Below are 23,182 nucleotides of genomic sequence, written 5' to 3'. Positions count from 1 at the left end.
CGTTCCCTGTGTCATGTTGTCCAGAGCGGCCACTGGCTGCGTCTTGGGAACCAGAAGAGCCCCAGGTTGTGTCTTGGGATCCAAAGGAGCCCCAGGCTGTGTCAAGTCCAGAGTGGCCACCTGTTGTGTGGCATCCGGAGAAGCTACTGGCTGTGCCCTGGGGAACGGAACAGCCCCTGCCTGTGTCTTGGGGTCCAGAGTTGCCACTCGTTGTGTCATGGTGTCCGGAAGAGCCCTCTGCTGTGTGTTGGCGTGCAGAGGAGTCCGTTGGTGTGTGTTGGGGTGCAGAGGAACCCCTTGGTGTGCGTTGGGGTGCAGAGGAGTCCTTTGGTGTAACTTGGGATGCAGAGGAGCACCAGGCTGTGTCTTGGTATCCAGAGGATCCCAAGGCTGTGTATTGGTGTGCAGAGGAGCACCAGGTGGTGCTGGCTGTGTGTTGGGGTGCAGAGGAGCACCAGGTGGTGCTGGCTGTGTGTTGGGGTGCAGAGGAGCCCCTTGGTGTAACTTGGGATGCATAGGATCCCCAGGCTGTGTCTTGGTGTGCAGAGGAGCCCCAGGCGGTGCTGGCTGTGTGTTGGGGTGCAGAGGAGCACCAGGCCGTGCTGGCTGTGTGTTGGCGTGCAGAGGAGAACCAGGCGGTGCTGGCTGTGTTTTGGCATGCAGAGGAGCACCAGGCGGTGCTGGCTGTGTTTTGGCATGCAGAGGAGCACCAGGCGGTGCTGGCTGTGTTTTGGCATGCAGAGGAGCACCAGGTGGTGCTGGCTGTGTGTTGGGGTGCAGAGGAGCACCAGGCGGTGCTGGCTGTGTGTTGGGGTGCAGAGGAGCACCAGGCTGTGCTGGCTGTGTGTTGGGGTGCAGAGGAGCCCCAGGTGGTGCTGGCTGTGTGTTGGCGTGCAGAGGAGCCCCAGGCGGTGTCTTGGTGTGCAGAGGAGCCCCAGGCGGTGCTGGCTGTGTGTTGGGGTGCAGAGGAGCACCAGGCGGTGCTGGCTGTGTTTTGGCATGCAGAGGAGCCCCAGGTGGTGCTGGCTGTGTGTTGGGGTGCAGAGGAGCACCAGGCGGTGCTGGCTGTGTGTTGGGGTGCAGAGGAGCCCCAGGTGGTGCTGGCTGTGTGTTGGCGTGCAGAGGAGCCCCAGGCGGTGTCTTGGTGTGCAGAGGAGCCCCAGGCGGTGCTGGCTGTGTGTTGGGGTGCAGAGGAGCACCAGGCGGTGCTGGCTGTGTGTTGGGGTGCAGAGGAGCACCAGGCGGTGCTGGCTGTGTGTTGGGGTGCAGAGGAGCACCAGGCGGTGCTGGTTGTGTGTTGGGGTGCAGAGGAGCCCCAGGTGGTGCTGGCTGTGTGTTGGGGTGCAGAGTCCCTTGGTGTGTCATGGCGTCCGGAGGAGCCATTGGATGTGTCCTGGCATTCACAGAGGCCACTGGCTGTATCCTGGGGTCCAGAGTTGCAACTTGTTGCATCATGGTGTCCGGAGGAGCCCCAGGCTGTGTGTTGGCGTGCAGAGGAGCCCCTTGGTGTATCCTGGGGAGCAGAGGAGCCCCTTGGTGTATCCTGGGGAGCAGAGGAGCCCCTTGCTGTGTCCTGGGGAGCAGAGGAGCCCCAGGCTGTGTCCTGGGGAGCAGAGGAGCCCATTGGTGTGTCCTGGGGAGCAGAGGAGCCCCAGGCTGTGTCCTGGGGAGCAGAGGAGCCCCTTGGTGTGTCCTGGGGAGCAGAGGAGCCCCAGGCTGTGTCCTGGGGAGCAGAGGAGCCCCAGGCTGTGTCCTGGGGAGCAGAGGAGCCCCAGGATGTGTCCTGGGGAGCAGAGGAGCCCCAGGCTGTGTCTTGTGGTCCGGAGGAGCATGTAACTGTGGCCCGGAGTCCAGAGTAGACGTTGGCTGTGTTCTGGCGTCCAGAGGGGTCATGGGCTGTGGCTTAGAGTCCAGAGGAGCCCCAGGCTGTGTCCTGGGGAGCAGAGGAGCCCCTTGGTGTGTGTTGGCGTGCAGAGGAGCCCCTTGGTGTGTCCTGCGGTCCAGAGTAGCCACTCGTCGTGTCGTAGTGTCTGGCGGAGGTACTGGCTGTGTCCTGGGGAGCAGAGGAGCCCCAGGCTGTGTCTTGCGGTCCGGAGGAGCCTGTGACTGTGGCCTGGAGACTGTGGCCAGAGTAGCCGCTGGCTGTGTTTTGGCGTCCCAAGGAGCCACAGGCCGTGGCTTCGAGTCCAGATGGGCCACTGACCACATCCTGGCTTCTGGAGGACCCACTGGATGTGTCCTAGAGTCCTGAGGACTCCCTGCCTGTGTCCTCATGTCGAGAGTGGCCACTAGTTGTGTCCTGGCGTCCAGAGAAGTTACTGGATGTGTCCTGGGGAGCAGAGGGGCCGCTGGCTGTATCGTGGTGTCTAGAGGAGCTGCTGGATATGTTCTGGCATTCCTGGGGTCACGAGAAGTCACTGGCTGTGTCCTGGGGTCACGAGAAGCCACTGACTGGGTCCTGGTCCTGGTTTCTGGCTGGGTGTCAGTGGGTGAGGTGTGCATTGGTGAAGACTGTGAGCCAGTGGCCAGTGGGCTTTGATTTGTTCCATTACCTAAGGATGGAGCGAAGGGTGTAAGTGATTGTGGGTGTATGAATGCAAATAAACGACGATGGTCAGAAACGGATGTAGACGAGGAACTGAAAACAGGATAGTATGAGCTTAAAACTAACAAAGGCATCCTATCTTATGTATTAGCTTTGAATCCAGTATAAGTCTGTGCAAGACAGAATTCAGATTATATATTTTTTTGATATGTAAAAAAAAAGTTATATATAACTGTGAGGATGGCTGATACATTTACCATCAATGTGATGTGAAGGTGAAACAGTGAGGATGGTTGGTACATTTACCCTCAGGGTGATGTGAAGGTTCATGTAAACCAGTTGATATGTCCTGGTGTTTCAGGCTCTCTGGTTGAGGTTTAATTGCAGAAGATAAATCCAGCCATCTCTGCAGTCTCAGGAGGGCTTCTATTTTAGCCAGGGCTAAAAGGAGAAACACCACATATTCCACAATCGTGTGCAATTAGAAAAAAAGAAAAAAACAGCTCTGTGATAAACACTGTCACAGTAAGACTAAAAACTAAAAACGACTAATTGTGTCAACTGAAACTAAAATTATTAAGATCCCTGCTACCGACAATAGGAATGATTGCTATTCAAGAATAGAGCTTTAACTTGTTTTGTTTGTCAGTTGCACCACCTTTAACTGGTAGCATGCTGTACACTCGGAAAGAGTGTACAGTTCAGAGTACAATTCAAATGGCAGGGGTTTTACCTTCTGGAACTTCTGCTTTAGTCAGCTCTTCGTACTCTCTTTCACTATTCATCCTCACCGTCTATACAAAGAGACAAGGCAATCATCAACACGTATGTCTCTTCATACTGGCTGGAGTTGTGGACTCGGTCGTGTGTGTGACCGTGGTACAGAGAAAAAAAATCTAATCGCCATTACGCCACTGCCCAAAACCCAATACAAATAGAGAAAAGTTTGAAAAACCCGATATGAGTTACCTGTGTCCTGGTGCCCGTTTCTTTCTTAGCCAAGTCAACGACAATCGCCTGGAGCTCCGTTTCTGAGATATCCGAGGGTAACTCTGGACGCTTGAAACTCTAAATTCAGAACATACAGTTAACATGTAGAAAACCAACCCGTTCCCTAAACTGTACAGTACATAGTCAGTAGACTCACCACGTAGTTTGATCGGTGTCGGAAGCCGAACCTGTGGTCCTTTCTTTCTAACTTAATCTTGCACAGTTGGCAGTAGATTGCAAGCCTTTTGTCATAAACGACACGAACCAGGAAGTTCAAACCTGCAAAAAGGTCCACAAGAGAGCAGCACATAGTGTTCAGATTAGTGGAACAGCAAGGCAAGTAACAACAGAATTACCAGGTGACAATTTCTAAAACCAATACTGACCCACTGTAGGTCCAGTCGTTTTGGAATCGAATCGCCTGGTGGATTCTGATGTTTGTACGGGGCTGCTCTCATAGGCAGATGCGGGAGACACAGCTGTGGCCAGTGACGGAAGTATGTACGGTGTGTATCTCTTCTGTGTCGCATCATGACTGGCCGTCTGTATACGGCCAGTCTTGGAGCCAGCTTTAGTAGTCTGACAGGTAGTCAAGGTCGTGTGGGGTTTGGCTTTTGTTGACATTTTCCAAGGGGTTTTGGTAGTGTTGGAGGTGACTTTGTTTTTGGGGGAACCTACAGCATCACAGGCTCCTGTGCCTGTCGGACCGGTGGCGACAGCTTTATGTGAAGCGCTCGTAGCGTCGAGGGTAGCCTCAAAGCTTTCCCAGAGAGCGTCCCAGATAGTTTCAGAGAAGGTTGAGGTGGTTGTCGATGACGAGGGTTTGGGGATGCCTGGGATTGTATTAGAGAAGGTTGCTGTAGGCTTGGGCATGACTGTGGCGGAATGGCAGACTGTGGTACTTGGTTTAGAGGTGGTCGTAGATGTAGTGGAGATGGTTGCAGTGTATTTGAACATGGGTGGAGTTAGAATGGGGATGTGTGCAGTGGGTTTGGAGGTGGCAGTAGTTACTGAAATGGTTGGAGTTGCAAGCATTCGTTGCAACTCCAACCATTTGGAGGTCGTCTGGGTCAGGTGTGGCATGGCTCCAGTAGATTTGGAGCTGGCAGATGTTGCACTGGAGATGGTGTCTTGTTTACCTGAAGCCCTCGTATCTTTAGAAGCAGCTCCAGTTACGAAGGGAGCTTCCAGAATTTCCCAGAGAGCTTCCTGAGCTGGAGTTGCACTTGGTTTAGTAGGCATAGTAGGTTTGGGGATGGTAGCGGTGGATTTTAACATGGTTGGAGTCACACTGGAGTTCGTCAGACTCAGGCGTGACATGGCGCCAGTAGATTTGGACTGTTCAGCCACTTTCGTTTTAAGAAAATCATCCGTAGTTTTGTAGAACAACATCTCGTCGTCTGCTTTCAAAGGGGATTTGGCAGTAGCTTTCTTGGACTGGATTGTGGAGGACTTCATCTCCGTCACCTTTAAAATAGCACACAATAGCAACACTGTTAGAGACTTTAAGAATCCATCGTAGAAGATTCAAGATTTTTATCGTTACATCTTATGTAAGCAATATTAAAGAGTAAATTACATAAATGGTAAAACATTGGTGATACACTATTCTACTGGGCAGTAAGAGACATGGGCCATGTCATACAGTAAATATTAATACAGTGAAGCATTAAAAAAAAAAAAAAAAAAGGAGTAGTTTGAATAACTGAGACATTATTAAATCCATCGTTTAAGTCTGTATGTTTATTAGGGCATCTTTAATAATCATATGCATGATGTCAACTATGGAACACAGAGCAATATTTTGGTGAGCAGGCCCGTAGTGTATTATACAGTACGGGGATGCTAAAGAGACGGCTTGAATGTGGACCTCCACATTAGAGCTTTTTATAACATCTTAGTTCTGATCAGTATTAAGTAGGGGTGGGTCCCGAACCTCGGAACCAAGCAGGTATCGAACTGAACATGCTTGGGTACCCCTTCAAATAATTCAATTTCGGTTCTCCTTATCGGTTCAAAAACAATTTAAGCTTTTTGTTAAACATTTGACCTCTTTAAGTTAATTTAAATAGCCGAAATAGGGAACCGTTACGAACCGGAATCAATAAGCAGAAACTATACCCATCCCTAGTATTAAGTTAGTTAAGGTAAAGTGGTATTCCTTTGTTACAACAACTGTTAATATATATATATATATATATATATATATATATATATATATATATATATATATATATATATATATATATATATATAAGAAATGAGCAGACAAAATTGGAACACTATAATAAACGGAAGGAATTATACAGACAGGACATAATATTTCAATATTAACATTCCAAGTTATGAATTATTAACATATATTACAATATAACCAGTAAGACGCCCGAACACGAGAGGTCGAGTGCACGCACCCGCCTCGTTGACGGCAGACTGCTGGACGAGTAGGGGTGGGACCCGATCCGGTAGCAAACCGAACATGCTTGGGTACGGTTGACAGGGCGTTAGGTGCGAGTCCTGGCTGTTGGGGAATCCCAAGAAGTCCTCATCATCCGTTTCCTCCATAAAGATCTCCAGCACTTTGCGTCTTTGCGTATCCTCCAGTTCCTTAGCTGTTGGTTTACAGGGTGTTAGGTGCGAGTCCTGACTGTTGGGGAATCCCAAGAAGTCCTCATCATCATCATCACTTTCCTCCGCAAAGATCTCCAGCACCTTGCGTCTTTGCATATCCTCCAGTTCCTTAGCTGCTGGGTAACAGGCTTTTAGGTGAGAGACATGAACAACGCGCATGTCTTCCCTAGTGTCCTCTTTCACCACCTGAGTTTGCCCGTTACAGGCAAGCATGTTAACAGTGTTAACAGGCAAGAGAGTAACAGAGTGTGCTGGACGTCAATTGAGCCGATCTACCACAACTGAACTGGCTTAACACTAATTACTGTGTGTGTGTGTGTGTGTGTGTGTGTGTGTGTGTGTGTGTGTGTGTGTGTGTGGAAACATTAACAGGAAGCTGATAACAGGAAGTGCATGACAGCAGTTAGTACGTGACAGCTTCCTGCTGGTTTTCATAGTAACTGTGACCTGTGGTCACAAAAATAATAAAGTTTTGGTGTAGAGCACATCAAAGACTTCTACAAAAACCTAGGTGTTTGTAATGATGATTTTAAACTGACAATGGTAACAATGGTTAAAAGACTGTGCCCTTCAACCCCACAAGGCCACTGGCCATGACAATATTCCCTCCAAATTTCTCAGAGACTCAGCCATCTCTATAGCTCCAATCATCACCCACATAATAAACCTCTCCATCAAACAGGGACAGGTCTCCCAAGATTTCAAACTGGCCAAAGTAACCCTCCTGCACAAGAGAAAGGGAGCGAATTAGACCCCGGCAACTACCGCCACATTTCTCTTCTTAGCTCCATCTCGAAAGTGATGGAAAAAAGAGTCTATGAACAGGTTGAAAAGTATCTTGACACATCTTCTCTGAACAACATTTTTAACTGCCTCAATGACATCAAAGGATGGATGGCTACAAATTATCTTCAATTAAACCAAAATAAAACTGAAGTCATCATATTTGGCCCTGCAGAAATCCGTAAATGACCTCAAAAGTTCCCTAGGCCCCCTTTCTGCGAACACAGTAAAGAACCTGGGTGTTCACTTTGACTCCAGCTTATATTTTAGTATCCAGTGTAGTGAGTAGCAGTTTTTATCAGTTAACAATAACAAAATTGAAACCTATTTTAGCATACCATGACCTGGAAACCGTGATCCACGCTTTTATCACCTCTCGACTGGACTATTGTAATTCCCTGTATCATGGCCTGACTCAATCCACTCTGTCCCGCCTACAGATGGTCCAAAACTAAGCTGCAAGACTTTTGACAGGGACCAGAATGCGCGAGCACATAACCCCGGTTCTGGCCCAACTGCACTGGTTACCAGTAAAACACAGAATAAAATGTAAAATTCTACTGTTTGTTTTTAAAGCCCAAAATGGCCTTGCACCTGAATACATTTGTGACCTGGTTTCTGCACCTCCAGGGTACTCAGGTATGACATCAGCTTGTGACTGCAATTTGTTCCTGTTCGCAGATGACTCAGCACTGCTGGTCTCGGACAGGAACAAACTGTAGATCAGCTATTTTCAGCAGGCTCTGAGAACATTACAATTGCAATTACAATACATCGCAATTACATTACAAAAGAGCCATTTTTTCCCAAAATGTAAAAACATTATAATAAGGAATTAATTTGGATAATGGTAATTTAATAATAATGGTATTGTAAAAGTTGTCACTTATTAATCCCAAAGTTTTTATTAAAGTGCATTTAATTTTCAACATAAAACCTTAAACTGACTTTCTGCGTGTGGAATATTAAGTATTGCCTTTGAGTGACTGTGTTGGGCTGATAGGTGTGAACGGTTTTGCAGACGTACTAATGTGGGACCATTGCAAACAAAGGCAGCTTGCATGCTGTGGTTTGCTACTAAGAGGAATTTGCATGCACAAGGGCTGCCAAAGTAGGCACTCTTTTGTTGATTTTCTTGTTTTCTCTCACACTAGACTGGGCGTGTGTGGCTCTCATAGACAGGCTTTTATTTGTTTATTGTCAGTAGTAGTAATAAGAGAAGTAGCCTACAACACTAGGCTATTGCCCTGGGTAAATAGTATATATATATATATAAAAAAGAGGAAAACGTATCACTATATTATCCACAAATGGCTCTAGTTTTCACCGGCTGCCGGGTGAGGCTGCACTAATAAGTTTGGGCGGGCCCATCTGGAGATTGGTTCTGACATACAGGTCAATCTCAATGAATTAGAATATTGTGTAAAAGTAAATTTTCTTCCGTAATAATTCAAAAAGTGAAACTTTCATATATTCTCAAATTCATTGTACATAAAGTGAAGTATTTAAAACCTTTTTGTTTTAATCTTGACGATTATGTCGTACAGCTCATGGAAATAAAAAAAATGCACAGGGCAGAGAGTCTAGGAGTTCCAGTGGAAGGATGCTGCTATCAGAGTTTGCCGTCTGACTGATAAGGGAAACTTGCATGGGACAGAGGGACATTGTCCGGACAGATAAAGCCAGGAGGGGGTCCACTGAAGTTACCCAGGAGGGGGTCCACTGAAGTTTGGGCATTTGCTTATCTCCGCAGGTCATAAAATGACCTAGGCCAGATAGTCTTCTGGTTTGCCATTTTCGCTTGACTTCCTGCCTTAATTGGAGACAGGTCGCTCCAATGAACTGCAGTGGCCAAAGAGGCTTCCATTTTTTTTAAATATCTATGCCTGGTATAACTGTACATCAAGGTAGCTCACACGACTCCAACTCTAAGCATTTTTACCAGGTGCGCAGTTGGGTAAGTAACTTTACATAAAAATCTCTAAAAAGAGAAAACCAGCACTCACAGAACTCTTGTGTTCCGGCCATTTTAATTCATTGAATAGTTGGCATGGTAGGATGCAGAGCAGAAACACATTTCGGCCCTCAAGCCTTCATCAAAGTTGCGTGCTACAGACACCGGAAGGAAGTGTCACATTTATAGTCTTCCTAGCCGAGACAACTTCCTCTGTTCCGTGTAGACATACCATGACTTCACAGCCAACTGACATTTAGGCAAATACGGTGGTGCTGCACACACACAACTGGAATTAGAATGACAAAAAAAATAATTATAAAGCAAGTTGTAATGAACACTATAATGTGAAAAATCACTACCAACAGGCTTGTTATTAATTTGATGGGAAGACAGGTAGAGCTACATACCTTAAATAGGTAACAATGTAAAAACAACTTACGTTGTACAGCTCTGCACCATGCCAAGTAACCAACTAATTAAAAGTAAAATCGAGAGTTCCGTGAGTGCTGGTTTTCTCTGAGATTTGTCTGTGGTATAACTGTATCCTGACTGAACTGTGTGTGTAATTAAATGTTCCAAGTGTAGATGCTTTGTAATAAATTGTAATACATTTGTGTAGCCAGACCACAGCCTTGAAATGTTGCGCTTAGGATGTTTAGTTCATTAAAACGTTGACAAAGACAAAATTGGATCATGAGACAAACAGTCATGCTCAAGGTATGTTCTTAGATACAGAGAGAAACTATCGTTTGTGGCATGTGAAATACCTGCCCATCATTCACTTGCTTGGTTTGCTACTTTATGTCACTTACTTTTACATGTTCTTGTTCAGCACTTTGGTTTGTCTTCGGTCAATGTGCTATATAAATAAACTTTGATTCACTTTCACCATGGATAAAAGTATAACAAACATTCTTCAGGTAGGACCTATCAGATAATGAAAATTCTTCACAAAACACTTATCGCTGGTGGCGCAATTCTGGCCCACGGGCCACCTGTTGCTTACCACTGACTAAAACCCTACATGAATGGTTGACAGGAGTGAACCAATACTGGGCAGGTCTGTCATCACATATTCTACTGTAGAAGAGAACACACTGGAGCAGCTCGGACAATTGAAGCCTTTGGTGCCAATACAAAGAGATGACTGGCATTTCGATGCTATATTTAAACCTATGATGCGATATTAAAAATAAATTAATATGAAATAATATATGTTAAAAAATCATCTGCCTTGTGAGTTATTGCGAGTCCCTGTAACCTTGAACAGCAGCTGTCCTAGTGAGGTCACAGAGCCTTCTGTGATCGGACACTGCAAGCTACACTTGCAAGTGACGCCCACTCCCTTGCTGTCCCCAGACAGACCGGCGACCACTGTACTGAACTGAAGGCACATACACATCACATTGTTGCAAAATGAGGTTGAAACATGGCGATCCATTTGGCAATGATGGCATGACAAATTCACAAGTAGACTCACTCAACCGAATAAAGCAAAACTCTATTTGGAATTGTCCCCTCAGGGTAAAATGTCCTTGTCATATTGCTTGTGTGCCTTAATTTTATTTGAACAATGTGCCCCTTGTGTTATCCCATGCATTATTGTAAACTGTACCCCTGTACTTTTTTTGAAAACTGGTAATAACTTATTCAATAAATCAAGCACGATGCAACACACTGAGCTTGTATATTTGCCATTTTCACAATTTTGTTTTAATTGTCATAAAAGTGGTTAAACCATGAGGAAAGAATATTACCCTCAATGTTCCCCATCCTTCCTCACTCTCCACCTGCTGGGCCAGGACTCGCAGCTCTCTCGGACGCCCATTGGGATGCACTCTATCTGGCCAATCATGGACCAAATGAGGATACACCATTTTCTGCAAATTAAACGTATAGAGTCACTGTTCTGTTATCAGTCATAACCATAAAATATATAATTTATTTTTCTTGTTCAAACACACTTGCAACATGCAAGCAGAGTTTCCGGCTGAAAGAGCAACATTTGTGCTGCCAGCTGGTTCCCCCTTTATGCAGAAAGCGCACAACTGTAGTAACACAAGACGTCACTGAGCGTCGGTGAAGAGCAAACAAACGCTATCCCAGCTCTTCTCCCCGTTTTTATTAATCACCAAAACGGTCAGGAGAAGTTGGGTGGGCAGCCACCTTGATTTTGCAAGCTCCCGAAGTACAAACAACAAACTCGCGAAACAGAGCAGCGGCAGACAGAGAGAAAGAATAGGAAAGGAACAGAAAAGGAATAGAGGCAGATAGAGTTTGAGGAATTGTTGGCCATGGACGTGAAGAAGTTACCTCTTTGGTGAAGAGGTCACCTCTTCACCTAAAACTGAGGTCTGAATAGGCCTTGAGAGCCCGGGGAAAAACACCACATGATGCATTCCTATGTAATACAACTACGCTCAACACCAGAGCCTGCGTCTTTCAAACGGATTTTCGCAAATGGATCAGGATTTGGATTGACTGGTTGTAGGACAAAACAAAAAGCATTGCGAGTTAAAGTTTGTAGATCGTGATACCGTTGTACGACAAAGCGTAAATTTATACTCACGATGTAGTTGTAGCGGTGATTAGCAGATATGAGATGACGCATGTAATTGGCACTGAGGATGTAATCCATACAGCAGTGACAACAGAAACAATTGCGGACGTGGTTGTCCATCCACCGGTACTCTGTCATCATGCTCAGACCTGGACCAGTGTTACAGAACAGTCACATAGTGAACACCTCAGAAAGTCAGATGATGACAGTGAATCCTCATCACACGCCATCTGAACCAAAACAAGACAGGCTCTAATGACGTCGTGGCAAGCTGCAGTTTGTGTGAAAGAGGAGGAAAGGTGTGCTACTCTGCCATGGTGAGCTTTAGCGGGGTGAGGCAAGCTGTCATTGGCCTTAGAAGCATCAGCTTAGCCATTACGTGAGCTTTGCTGTGATCGGTATAAGTTTGTGGATGGCATTCACATACCGTACAGACCAAATCAGGTGGCGGACCACTTAAGTGGAAGACCATGAAAAGTCACAACCGGCATATGTACATGACAAATTACCAAACGGATTATCCATTTACTAAAATATTAAATTAATTCATCATTTCAATCGTTTCAACCATACAATGAATGTGTTCTTACTAAATTGCAGTTACGGTAACATCTACACCCGAGATGCATTTTATATTGCGTGACCAGACATCCTGGTTTTGCAAAGAACAAGTCGCATGCAACACAGTGCGCACAATAAAGCATGTGTGTGTGAACGGACACGTTGCAATAAGTTTCTCAAAGGTTTTCCAAAGTGCTAAATTCCTCCCACTGGACGCAGAGCCTTCGTCCTACTCCTCAACACTCCCTGCCCCAGCCCGTAGGAGTATATGTGCAGTGGCAAATATTATGCTCCTGCTCCCCGCCAGACACACCGTGGTGGATTCAGACCCGTAGACTCCACGGTTGACGGCAACTTTACCACTGCCCCACCCGAGCACTGAGCACCATTTACCCATGAAGATGTCTTGAGCAGAGTAAAGCCTTATTTATAGATATATAATGCATAATACAATAATAACAATAATCAGTTCACAGCTTGCATAAGAGTCACTCAGACTTGCGTACAAGACAGACTGATCACATCCATCCAACGATGCATGATGGACATAAGATAATGACCTCAAATCAGTAATTTGTGCCACATCTTTTTAAGGGATCCCACACAATATTGCGTCATAATATACTTTGCTGACTAGAACATCTCGCAAACATAAGCATTCCAAGACCTTGTGACATCCAAAAAAAGGGGGTAATTTGACTTTATGATTAGCATAATATTATTTCGATGATGTCAACATCGGGAATGCAAAAAACCAATGAAATTGATCTTACTGTATGACTGTCTTGTATGTACTGTAAACTGTATGTCGGTCGGTATACCCTCGCCATAGAGTAATATATAAACTAGAGAGCGGACCAGGAGCGACAGCCCCACCCCCAGTTAATAATTTCAATGGAAGTTGCTCAGTGGCGTTTTGATTGAAGCACACGGAAGAACGCTCTACTGTACTTCCGCATTTCTTTCGATTTGGACACGAGCATTTGGTGAAAATGTCTTTAAATCTGTTCATAAAACCCCTGAAATCTTAGTTTTAGCAGCATTGTCATGTAAATTAGTTTATGTTTATTTATTGAAATTATGAGAATCACCATTTAGCGCCTGGGTGTCCCGGGGGCGTAGGCCTGCATTCTGCCTGGGGGACAAGGCAGAATCCCATTCATTTCATTCAGACTCAGAGAGCAGAAGGAGGAAGTCGACAACACAACAGTAGATATGCGTTTTGGTTGTGCCAATTTCCACTCTTTTGGGGCTTGGTTACCAGGAGGACACTATGGGAGTGGGGCTCGAGTGTGATATTGCGATTATTATTATTATATTATTGAGATTAACAGTTACGCTAAAAACAAATAACACATCAACTCAATTTCATTGTAACTAAGATATCGGATAGAAATTCATCCAAACAACTAGCCTAACCTGCTAGCTTACTAAGCCTAGTAGCTTTAATGCTCATATCAGTGCGCCCCATCGTGTGCGTTTTCAGAACGTTTTCACTGAGACCATGTGATATAGAACTCCACGGTGTGTGTATAATAGATTTAAACACTCATTTGTCCATCCATCCATCCATCATTTGTTCCCCTGTCAATCAAAATGCTCAGAGATTGCCGAATGGCAGTAACCGTAACTGACTAGATGCATTTTTTACTAGTTGCACTTTATCAAGGGAATGTGTGCAATATCTCAGTTTTTTCATGTTGTTTTTCTTTTCCTTCTGTGAATTTGTATGCAGCTGTGACTGAGTAGGTGTTTGCTATCAATCAGCTGCTATCAACAGGCCAGATCCACTTAGCATACAGGGACCCCTGTTCATGCATCCTGTCCAGAGTCCAGACATGCCTGTCTCTCATTTGTTGAGAGACAACTTAGAACAGTTATTTAAGCTATATTAATGTGAATTGTAGTTCCATATACATCACTGTCTCCAAGACAAATTTCGTGACATAGAGAGCCTTTAAAAAAAAATATATATATATAGTATGTATGCTGACCAATGACTGGCTCTCTTCTTTCAGAGCTGTTGAGGTACTGCCATAGGGCTGCGTTTCCAACTGCGGGATCCATCTGAACCGGTAGGGCGGCCGGTGGCTCAATGCGGGGATGGGTGTCTGCAGTTGGAGCCTGGGTCTCTGCTGTGTGGGCCGGGGCATTTGGCTGGAGTCCATTCCAAGTGTAGTCTTTTGGTTCAGCAACAAGCTCTTTCCTTAAAGCTGCCAACAACACATACACACACACACACACACACACACACACACACACAGAACATAATGGAGAGGTTCAAACACCTGATCCGACAGGTTACAGGAAGTAGAGGAAAATAAAAACAGGCTTAGGAGAGATGTTAATGTTATTATGAATAGTGGAAAAGCGAGTTTCTTCCTCAATGGTTCCCTTTAACGATTCCTATAGGGGGTTCCAAATGGACCCTTACAGGTCTGCAACTCTGAAAGTGTACTAATGGAATCAGCGACAAAGAGGCGGCTCAGGGGCGACCGTGCCTTTGCTGTCACAGCTCCTACATTATGGAATAGCATCCCCCTTGCCGTCAGGTCTGCCCCCTCCGTTGAGAGCTTTAAGTCAAGACTCAAAACATTTCTATATTCACAAGCCTTTCAGTCTCCCTGATGCTCTTGCACTTTAATATATAGGATATGTTTGTTGCTTTTAAACTGCTCTTAATGTTTTTCTTCTCTGTACCATAACTATGCATTGATTTTATTGCTTTATTTTACACTGGTGTATTGTATTGCACTGTATTGTATCGTTTTCTCTGACCTGTGAAGCACTTTGGTACGATGAGTCGTTTTTAAATATGCTATACATATAAAGTTGATTTGAAATTTGTACACTTATGGTTGATCCTTGAAATGATAAAGTTTCAGAACCACGGTTATTGAATGGTAGATAAGATAATGATAGTAAATTCACATACCGTTAGATCGACCATTACTAACCCCATCTCTAACCTAAACATAACCTCAAGCAGGGGAGCAACGCATCCCTCACCAACCTTAATCCAGTCGTTTTAACACATCCCTCACCAACCTTAATCCGGTCGTTTTAACGCATCCCTCACCAACCTTAATCCGGTCATTTCAACGCATCCCTCACCAACCTTAATCCGGTCATTTTAACGCATCCCTCACCAACCTTAATCCGGTCGTTTTAACACATCCCTCACCAACCTTAATCCGGTCGTTTTAACACATCCCTCACCAACCTTAATCCGGTCGTTTTAACGCATCCCTCACAAACCTTAATCTGGTCGTTTTAACGCATCCCTCACTAACCTTAATTCAGTTGTTACCGTTGTTTTAACGCATCCCTCACCAACCTAATCCAGTCGTTTTAACACATCCCTCAACAACCTTAAACCAGTCGTTTTAACACATCCCTCACCAACCTTAATCCGGTCGAACTAACGGGAGGTCAAACCTTAATGTGATAAACCTATTGCCCGTCACCATTGCCTGTCACAATTATTTTTTCATAACCATTTTTTAAAACATTCAAAAAGTGCGGAAATAGCTGATCTACAAGTGTAGATCCCTTTGTGACCATTTCATTTCGGTATATGATTCGGGTGGGAGCGGATGATGATATCGTTACGTCATGTTGTAGTATTGTTTCGTATTCGACAGGCAGGAACAACAAACCCGAACTTCCTTTTCCCTCAAACCGATTTCTCAATAAAAGCTGCAGGCTACGAGAGCTTTTATTGTTATTCTTACGGTTTGAGGGAAAAGGAAGTTCGTGTTTGTCGTTCCTGCCTGTCGACTACAAAACAATACTACAACATGAACATCCGAGCGGATACCGAAATGAAACAGAGACCAGGCTTTCCTCCGAGGTGGTGGAAAGCCTGGTGGGCGAGGTTACTTTGTATGCTAGTAGATCAGCCATTTAAAGTAAATTAGTAAATGTGTGATGTCTTCGTATATTTAAGATATTCGTCATATCTGCCTTCACTGTGCAATTTGTGAAACACACATACACACAAGACAGCAAGTTTCAATGCCAAAAACACAATTCAAGTGTTTAATTTATGTAAAGGTCTTAATATGACATACATGGTGGTTTCACAAACCAAAGGTCTTAATATGACATACATGGTGGTTTCACAAACCAGAAACCACAACAGACATTAATGCACCATGGTGTATGCATGCATATTTTGTAACAATTAGACACTCTATTCATCTGAAAGTGACATAAACTGACATTAAACATGAACAGTCAGCAGTGCCCATATGCATCACATCATTATCAACGCCTAAAAGGAAATCTCGTTTGTAAAATACTTTTACAATCACTAACCAGTAACCACTTGAGCTGCAGCATGAGCTATGCTGAAATGAAATGCGCATTGTATTAAAGACGTTTCAGTTGGGGGCATTACATGTTTTTTGTTTCTATAATCGTTCATCATGACCATGTCCAAAATGCAGGCACCAGGTTGGACGTCACAATCCATTAAGGCAATACCAACAATATCTCATCCTTTTGTGCAGCCTGGCAGGTGGTAGAAACAATTAAATCCCCATTAATTGGCAGATTACAATTAAATGGCTCAATATCATCCTTATTTATACAGTCTAAAATGAGTTGCGTTGCATGCGTTGGATAACGTTAGCTATACCGGTAGTTGTTTGTTTACCTCTTGATTCCAAAACGAAACTCGATCTTCTATCTAAACTAAGCCTTTATATGATTCGCTTACACGCACATTTATGAACGATAAAAGAGTCAAGTTAAGAGTTAAAAAGCCATTATCAATAAGTGCAAAGTGACTGACTAGACTATACGTTGCGCTGCTTACCACTGAAGACGCTTTCATCTAAAGTTGTTGTTGCTGCCGTGATATTAGTGGGGAGCGAAGTCTGGGACGCTTCTGAGTGACAGAGACGGAATAATCACACTGAAACATGTGTCACACAAGTCGCAGCGTTGCCAAGTTTAGGTTTACCAGGGAAACCAGGTCTACAAAAACAAGCACAACCTAGTACTACCACAACGCGTTATTAACCCAAATCTTGTAAAATCCTAAACCAAATCTTGTAAAAATCCTGGCATAAAATGATGTTCAGATGGGGTCCACTCTGCAGATAAATTTTGGGGATGGGGTCCTTCCTTGTTAAATATTTCAATCAATCAATCCTTGCGATGTTTAAGAACCACTGGTTTAAATAAGAATGAAAACAAAATGTCGAAGCAAGCCCAAATAAGCATTACACTTTAGAAACAACGCCCGAGCCACATTGTGAAACAAACTAATTTGGAAGCAACTTTACAGGAAAAACGAGCCCAAAAATCTCTTAGAACATTGCAGACAGCAAGACATGGCAACACTGGCCGCAGGCAGCTCGCCTGGGATCAGTTCGCTTTGCTGTTCGCTGATCCGGTCCGATGCGTCCGATGCGGAAACGCTGCGTGGTGTCTGCAGAGAAATTAGTTCGTGTTCGCAAAATACCGGATATAGTAGGCGGGCTCTAGACCGGACCAGAGGACAGAGTATAACCCGTCTTAACCAATAGAAACCAGCCAGGCTTTCTAAAGGTATTGGGGAAAAACCTTCTGGCTGGCCCAGCAGATTTGAGATAACAGCATGTTGACGTGCACAGGAAAGATGCATGATGAAAGAGATATGTAAAGTATGTAATGTCCAACACAAAGTTATATGAGAACACAATTCTATAGTTTACATCTCATTTACTAAGGGATTGACAGAATGGCAATGGCTGCTGTGAAAATTGTTCAAGCTTTGAAGGCTGCCAGTGCTGACTCAACGTCAAGTCAGAACATTATATTACTTACGGTACCCTAAACTAGCCATTTATGTCAGGACACATAGGGTTACATTAATTATTCTTATAACTGTCAGGGTGCCCCTTTAGTATAGTTTGCTAATAAACAGTGGTATGATTTCAGTTAACAATCATTTTATGATTCACTCAATGATCAACAGTAAAGAATTAATGAATTTATATTATTGTAGTGTAATTGTAATTTAAAACAAAAGCCACTATATTAGCATTTGAATACCTGTTCTGAGAACACCCCCACCACCCCATATAAATGCACATTTTACCACCCCCGTAAAGGTGTGACGAAACCTCAGTCATGCTATTCTGTGTTCCTATAACTTCCTCTTTTCTTCAGGGGTGCTCCAGATACCCCAGGGCACCGTAGTTGTCGCCGTGGCCAGGGTGCCGGTCCAGTTCCGGCAAGCCGCCAAGCGTCCGAAACATTCGAGAAATTACAGTTACCATGTGGGGGTCCCGGGGGGTCCCTGGGCATCCCTGGGGGGTCTCTGGAACATCCAGACCACCAGGAACGTGCTCAGGGGGCTGGCCCAGTTGCGGCGAACCGCCCCACGTCCGAAATGGTCGAGAAATAACAGAGTTACCGTGTGGGGGTCCCTGGATCATCCAGAGCCCCAGGAATGCAGCCAGGGGGCCGGGCTGTTTCCGACGAGCCACCCCATGTCCGAAACGGTTGAGAAATGACAGAGTTACCATGTGGGGTTTTCCGGGGGTCCCTGGAACATCCAGACCCCCAGGAATGCGGCCAGGCCGTTTCCAGCGAGCCACCCCGCGTCCGAAACGGTTGAGAAATGGTGAAAACCAACCAATCTGTTTTCATGCTCGGACAGAACACTCAAAAAGCACCTAACCTCACCGCAGAGTGATAAAGTTTAGTAAAACATTAATTTATGTAAGATACTGGGACAATAAATCCTACTAGTCAGGGACATTGCCCTTTGTTCTCCTATAGAGGAGAGTCTGGAAGTACAGTATACACTGTACTTCCAGACTGCCACAGTAGATCGATGCTATGAAATGGAACCCTAGTGCAATGGAAATTGCACTAGGGTTCCCATCATCAGATGTTCAAATGTGCCCAATAATAAACAGGGCTGAATCCCGAATCTATGGCACCCTGGGGGGGCCTGAGAACGCCCCAGGGCCCCTCCTTGACGCCACAGCAAGAAGCAACACCGAGTATGAACGTGCACAGTCTACACACCTGCAGAAGAGAACGGCTCTTAATGGATTCTCAAAACATTGATCATTTGTAATGGGATTAGGCCGGACCACCCACCCACACACGTTTTAACTTTATCCTCCAAAATGACATAGGCAGACACTAGTCTAGGAAGTAGGAATTGACATCAGGCATCTGAATTTCTTAAATCCTAATCTTATCTTTGCTCTGTTTACAATGCATTTAAACTCTTTCCTGTTGTTTCAGATGACCACCTGGAGTTTTCACTTCAGAAGTCAGGGTGAGGTGTCAACATTGATTAAATCAATTTGGACACACACACACACACACACACACGCCTTTGAGGTGACCATGAACACACCCACAAGTCCATGTTATATAAAAGATGTCACCGATAGTGAGATGGAAGGGACGGAACAGAAAGAACTAGGCAGGAGCTGCCTGAGCGGAAGGCCTGTTGGCTGCATCTCACCGTCTTGACCATTAAAATTCTTGGATGAGCGACAACTGCCTGGACCTCCAACTTAATTTCAGCAAAGGCTACAAGGGGGACTAGGTAAATTACACAGTCAGATCCTGAACCAGACACCATGTGTGCACATGCAAAACATCTTCAACAACCATGCTATATAGAACCCATTTACCAGATATGACATAGGGCTTATTATTGCAGACAGAGTGACCCGATTTTGCCATCAGCAACCAGTATGGAGAAGGTGCAGGGGTCGGCCAGAAAAGGACAGAAAAACTAAATATTTAGCCATTCGTGAGGAGAGAACTACGACTACTGCAAAATAATCCCTTTGACCGTCTTAAAATGAGCCATCAGGGAACACATAATTGCCTCCTTTGCCTGTTCCTAATTGTTTACCTCCATATATCTGGGTATTTTTTTAGCACCCCTGACCTTTGGATCCAGCTCTGAATAGCCTTGTTATTATGTCGTTGTGATGCTCATACTTTATACACATCATGTTTAAGATTGACTTGACTTCTAGACTCCCACATGACTTGAGTGAGTAGGTCACATGTATGGGAGGGTATGCTGTATGCATGTGTGCAAAAAAAACACCATGTTTATTATATTAAGTGTGCTACTAAACACTGACAATATAATGTATTTATGCAAACTGAGCCAGGGATAGGGCTCGATAAGCATAATGCTTCTCCCAGTCCTTCTTTTCGGCATCTTGGACACCTTATGTCAAATGGACTTGACAACTTGTGCCTTTGAGAGTGTGCCTTGTTCTAAAACGTACTATTTCGTTGTCCAAAAGTACTCAAAATTAACTGAACATCATTTCACATCCTTTGAGAAGAGGAAGTTTCTCATTCAGCCAGAAACTTAAGGTTTGTTTGACAAAACAGAACACAACCTGTGATGGGAAAAATCACATCTTAACTTCTTGTCAATCTGTGAGTGGAAAGAATGCAGTCGTATGGCAAAGAGCTGATGAGGGAAGGTGGAAACAGCCAGGTGAGGAAGTAAAGGTACAGGGAGGGACTGCAGGCCTGATGAAGGGACTGGGAACAGGTGTGTGTAGATGGGCCTGAGGTGGGTGGTATGTGGGAGTGGCTGCTGGCCACCAGATGGGGTACTTGCCTAACATCTCATGGAGATCTATACCATGTGATTGATTGATCAAAATAAATATTTAATATAAAATATAACAGTTTGCAGAATTACAGTACATTTCAAGCACAAACTCAATACAAAGACTGTTAACTGTGAGTGGAGTGGACGACCCAATTAAGCATTACACTTGTTTACAAGAGGGTCCACCATGTCCAATTCATCCAAACATTTAGAGACGTACAAATAGACACTTCTATATAGTCAAAGAACAGGAATTCATCATAAAGGAGGTAAAAAGGGGAAATAAACATATACAGTGAGGGGGAAAGGGGGGGGGGTGGTGGGGGGATTCAGATTTTACGGGGGGGGGCAGTTTCGAATTGCAGCCGTCCGTAGGTGCCCTTTGAGAGCGGTTTTGAAGGAGTCAAGGGATTTGCATGTCTTAATGACTGTTGTTAGGGCGTTCCACATTTTGGTGGCATAGGAGCGAAAATAATTTAGTCCCGTGTTTGTGCCGAATCTGGGTTGTACGTACATGGTTTGTTGCACTCCCTCGGTGTTGTGGACTTTAACATTAAGGAAGTATCTAGACAGGTACATACTACATATGTATCTTGGTGGTGTATCGAATCTTGTGGACCAGACCCAGTGCAAGATGCTGTACTCTGTCGTCGACCCTAAGCCATTCCAGCCTGTCAAAGTGGGCAGGAGTGAGGTGGGTCGGGGGGGTAAGGCCAAGTAGGAGCCTGACCAGTTTGTTTTGGGAAGTCTGGAGCCTAGTTTTAAGGGCCTTTGAGGTGCCGTGGTACCAGGAGGTGCATGCATAGTCAAAGAAACATTGTACGAGGGCTCCTGCCGTTTTGGTTGACCAGTGAGGAGATCCTGTAAAGGAATCTTGTTCTTTGGTTGACTTATTTTTATTACGTTGGTGGCCATTTTATCTCCGGAAAGATTAGCCTCAAGGATGGAACCTAGGTAGGAAATTTCATCTTTACGTGTGATAACATTGTCACCCACTCTAAACAAGAAGCCATTTGCCTTGCTGAGATTACTATTAGAACCAAAGAGAATGGATTCAGTTTTTCCCCCAGGTGTAAAGATAGTTTGTTTAGTATGTCATTGTCCACAGATAGTATGCTATGCACTCAACAGTATATGGAACAATAGTATGATTAATTATTATGTAGTACGTGAAGGACTGTACTGTAGGAGTGACTGGAAGAGTGCCCTCTCTCTCTAGGTCATCCTCAGATGAGCAATGATCACCACTCATCTTTCCAAACTACTACATTTACATTGCCAAATCATATTGAGAGAAGAAATATGCTATATGCAGCACTCCACACAAATCCATAACTTACAAATAACGCAATCCAACTCCAAATGTGGAGAAGGAGAAAACTGTACTACAAACACAGCATGCTTCTAATCAAGTAAACAGTAAACACTAGCCCAACCAAGACCTGGTCCATTAAGTTCAGCCCTACCGGTATGTACTATCCCTATCTCTAACCCTAACCGCAAGCACGGGAGCAAACCTAAACCTAACCGCAAGCACGGGAGCAGTGCATGTTCGGACTAACGGGACTTCGGATCTATGGGTAGTTCCCGGACTGGGTAGGAAGAAGAGTTTCTATACAGCCACCCCGGCCTTAGATATAATACATTACAGTACATTAGATGCATTTAATTAATACACAAGTTAACCTTGGATGAACGAGTTATACTTTACTGGGCTCCCTCTTCTCCTGGTGTTTTGCATTTTGGTGGGCATGGGTTTGAGGTTAGGCATATAGTATTGTGAGGTTAAGTTAGACATAACCACAGTGAGCTGGGAGTCAGAAAGTGGTAGTCACATCTTGAAACAGGTCTGGTGAAGGGAGGCATTCTGCTGCCCCATTTGTGGTCAAAGGGTCAGAATATCCACCTGGACACTGGAGTGGAGTGGGTGCCGGAGGAGGAGGGGTGCAGCCGTGCAGGCCAGGGGCACCGCTACAATAAACCTGATTTGCATGAAACTAGGAGCCTAGCTCTCTAAATGCACTTCCTCAGTTGGTATTGGTATGGTATTGGTAATCTATCACAAGTGGGGGAGTCTGTTTTATGTACATGGAAGGGTTATTTTGGGTTGAAGGGGGAAGGTGAGAGGCTGCCTGATAATTCTAACAGTCCTGTGCTGTGCTCCTCACCTGGGTTCCTCTCCATCATGCTGGTCAACCTCATCCATATCCAATAGTCAAGCATTTCGGCTCTAAGGACAGTGTAAAAGGTTCTCCGTTTGCTGGTATACGTCAACATCACATTGGCATTGGTAAGTTAATAAACATTTGCAACATTGTCCTCGTTTAACTTGGCTGACACTACCACAGAATACTATTAAACCATAAGGCAAAATAACCCAAAAACAATCAAAAAGAAATGCTCTAATACATCTTAGAAATCAGAATACCCATTCACCATTGAATTAGGAAAACAGCAATAAGACCATACCCATTCACCATTGAATAAGGAAAACAGCAATAAGACCAAACACTTACTTAAATAGTGCATCCAAGTGTAGTTGGAGGAACA

The 23,182-nt window shown here is 44.6% G+C and overlaps 1 protein-coding gene across 1 annotated transcript; it reads right to left on the bottom strand.

The window, feature by feature from the left end:
* Positions 1 to 1,903: 1,903 nt before the first annotated feature.
* On the bottom strand, positions 1,904 to 22,855 carry LOC308331685 (uncharacterized protein; the record flags this gene model as incomplete). Its single annotated transcript, XM_080787176.1, has 11 exons — positions 1,904 to 2,120; positions 2,204 to 2,552; positions 2,852 to 2,986; positions 3,279 to 3,339; positions 3,515 to 3,613; positions 3,693 to 3,814; positions 3,922 to 5,002; positions 10,664 to 10,786; positions 11,476 to 11,615; positions 16,850 to 16,921; positions 22,801 to 22,855. The coding sequence occupies 11 exons, from the start codon at positions 22,853 to 22,855 to the stop codon at positions 1,904 to 1,906; spliced, it is 2,454 nt and encodes an 817-aa protein (XP_080643302.1).
* Between the last annotated feature and the right edge of the window lie 327 nt (positions 22,856 to 23,182).

Source organism: Protomyctophum bolini (assembly GCF_963924005.1).
Source record: "Protomyctophum bolini genome assembly, chromosome: 17".
Lineage (NCBI taxonomy): Eukaryota > Metazoa > Chordata > Actinopteri > Myctophiformes > Myctophidae > Protomyctophum > Protomyctophum bolini.
Note: the sequence above shows the minus strand (reverse complement) of the source record. Positions and strands in the feature narration are given on the sequence as shown.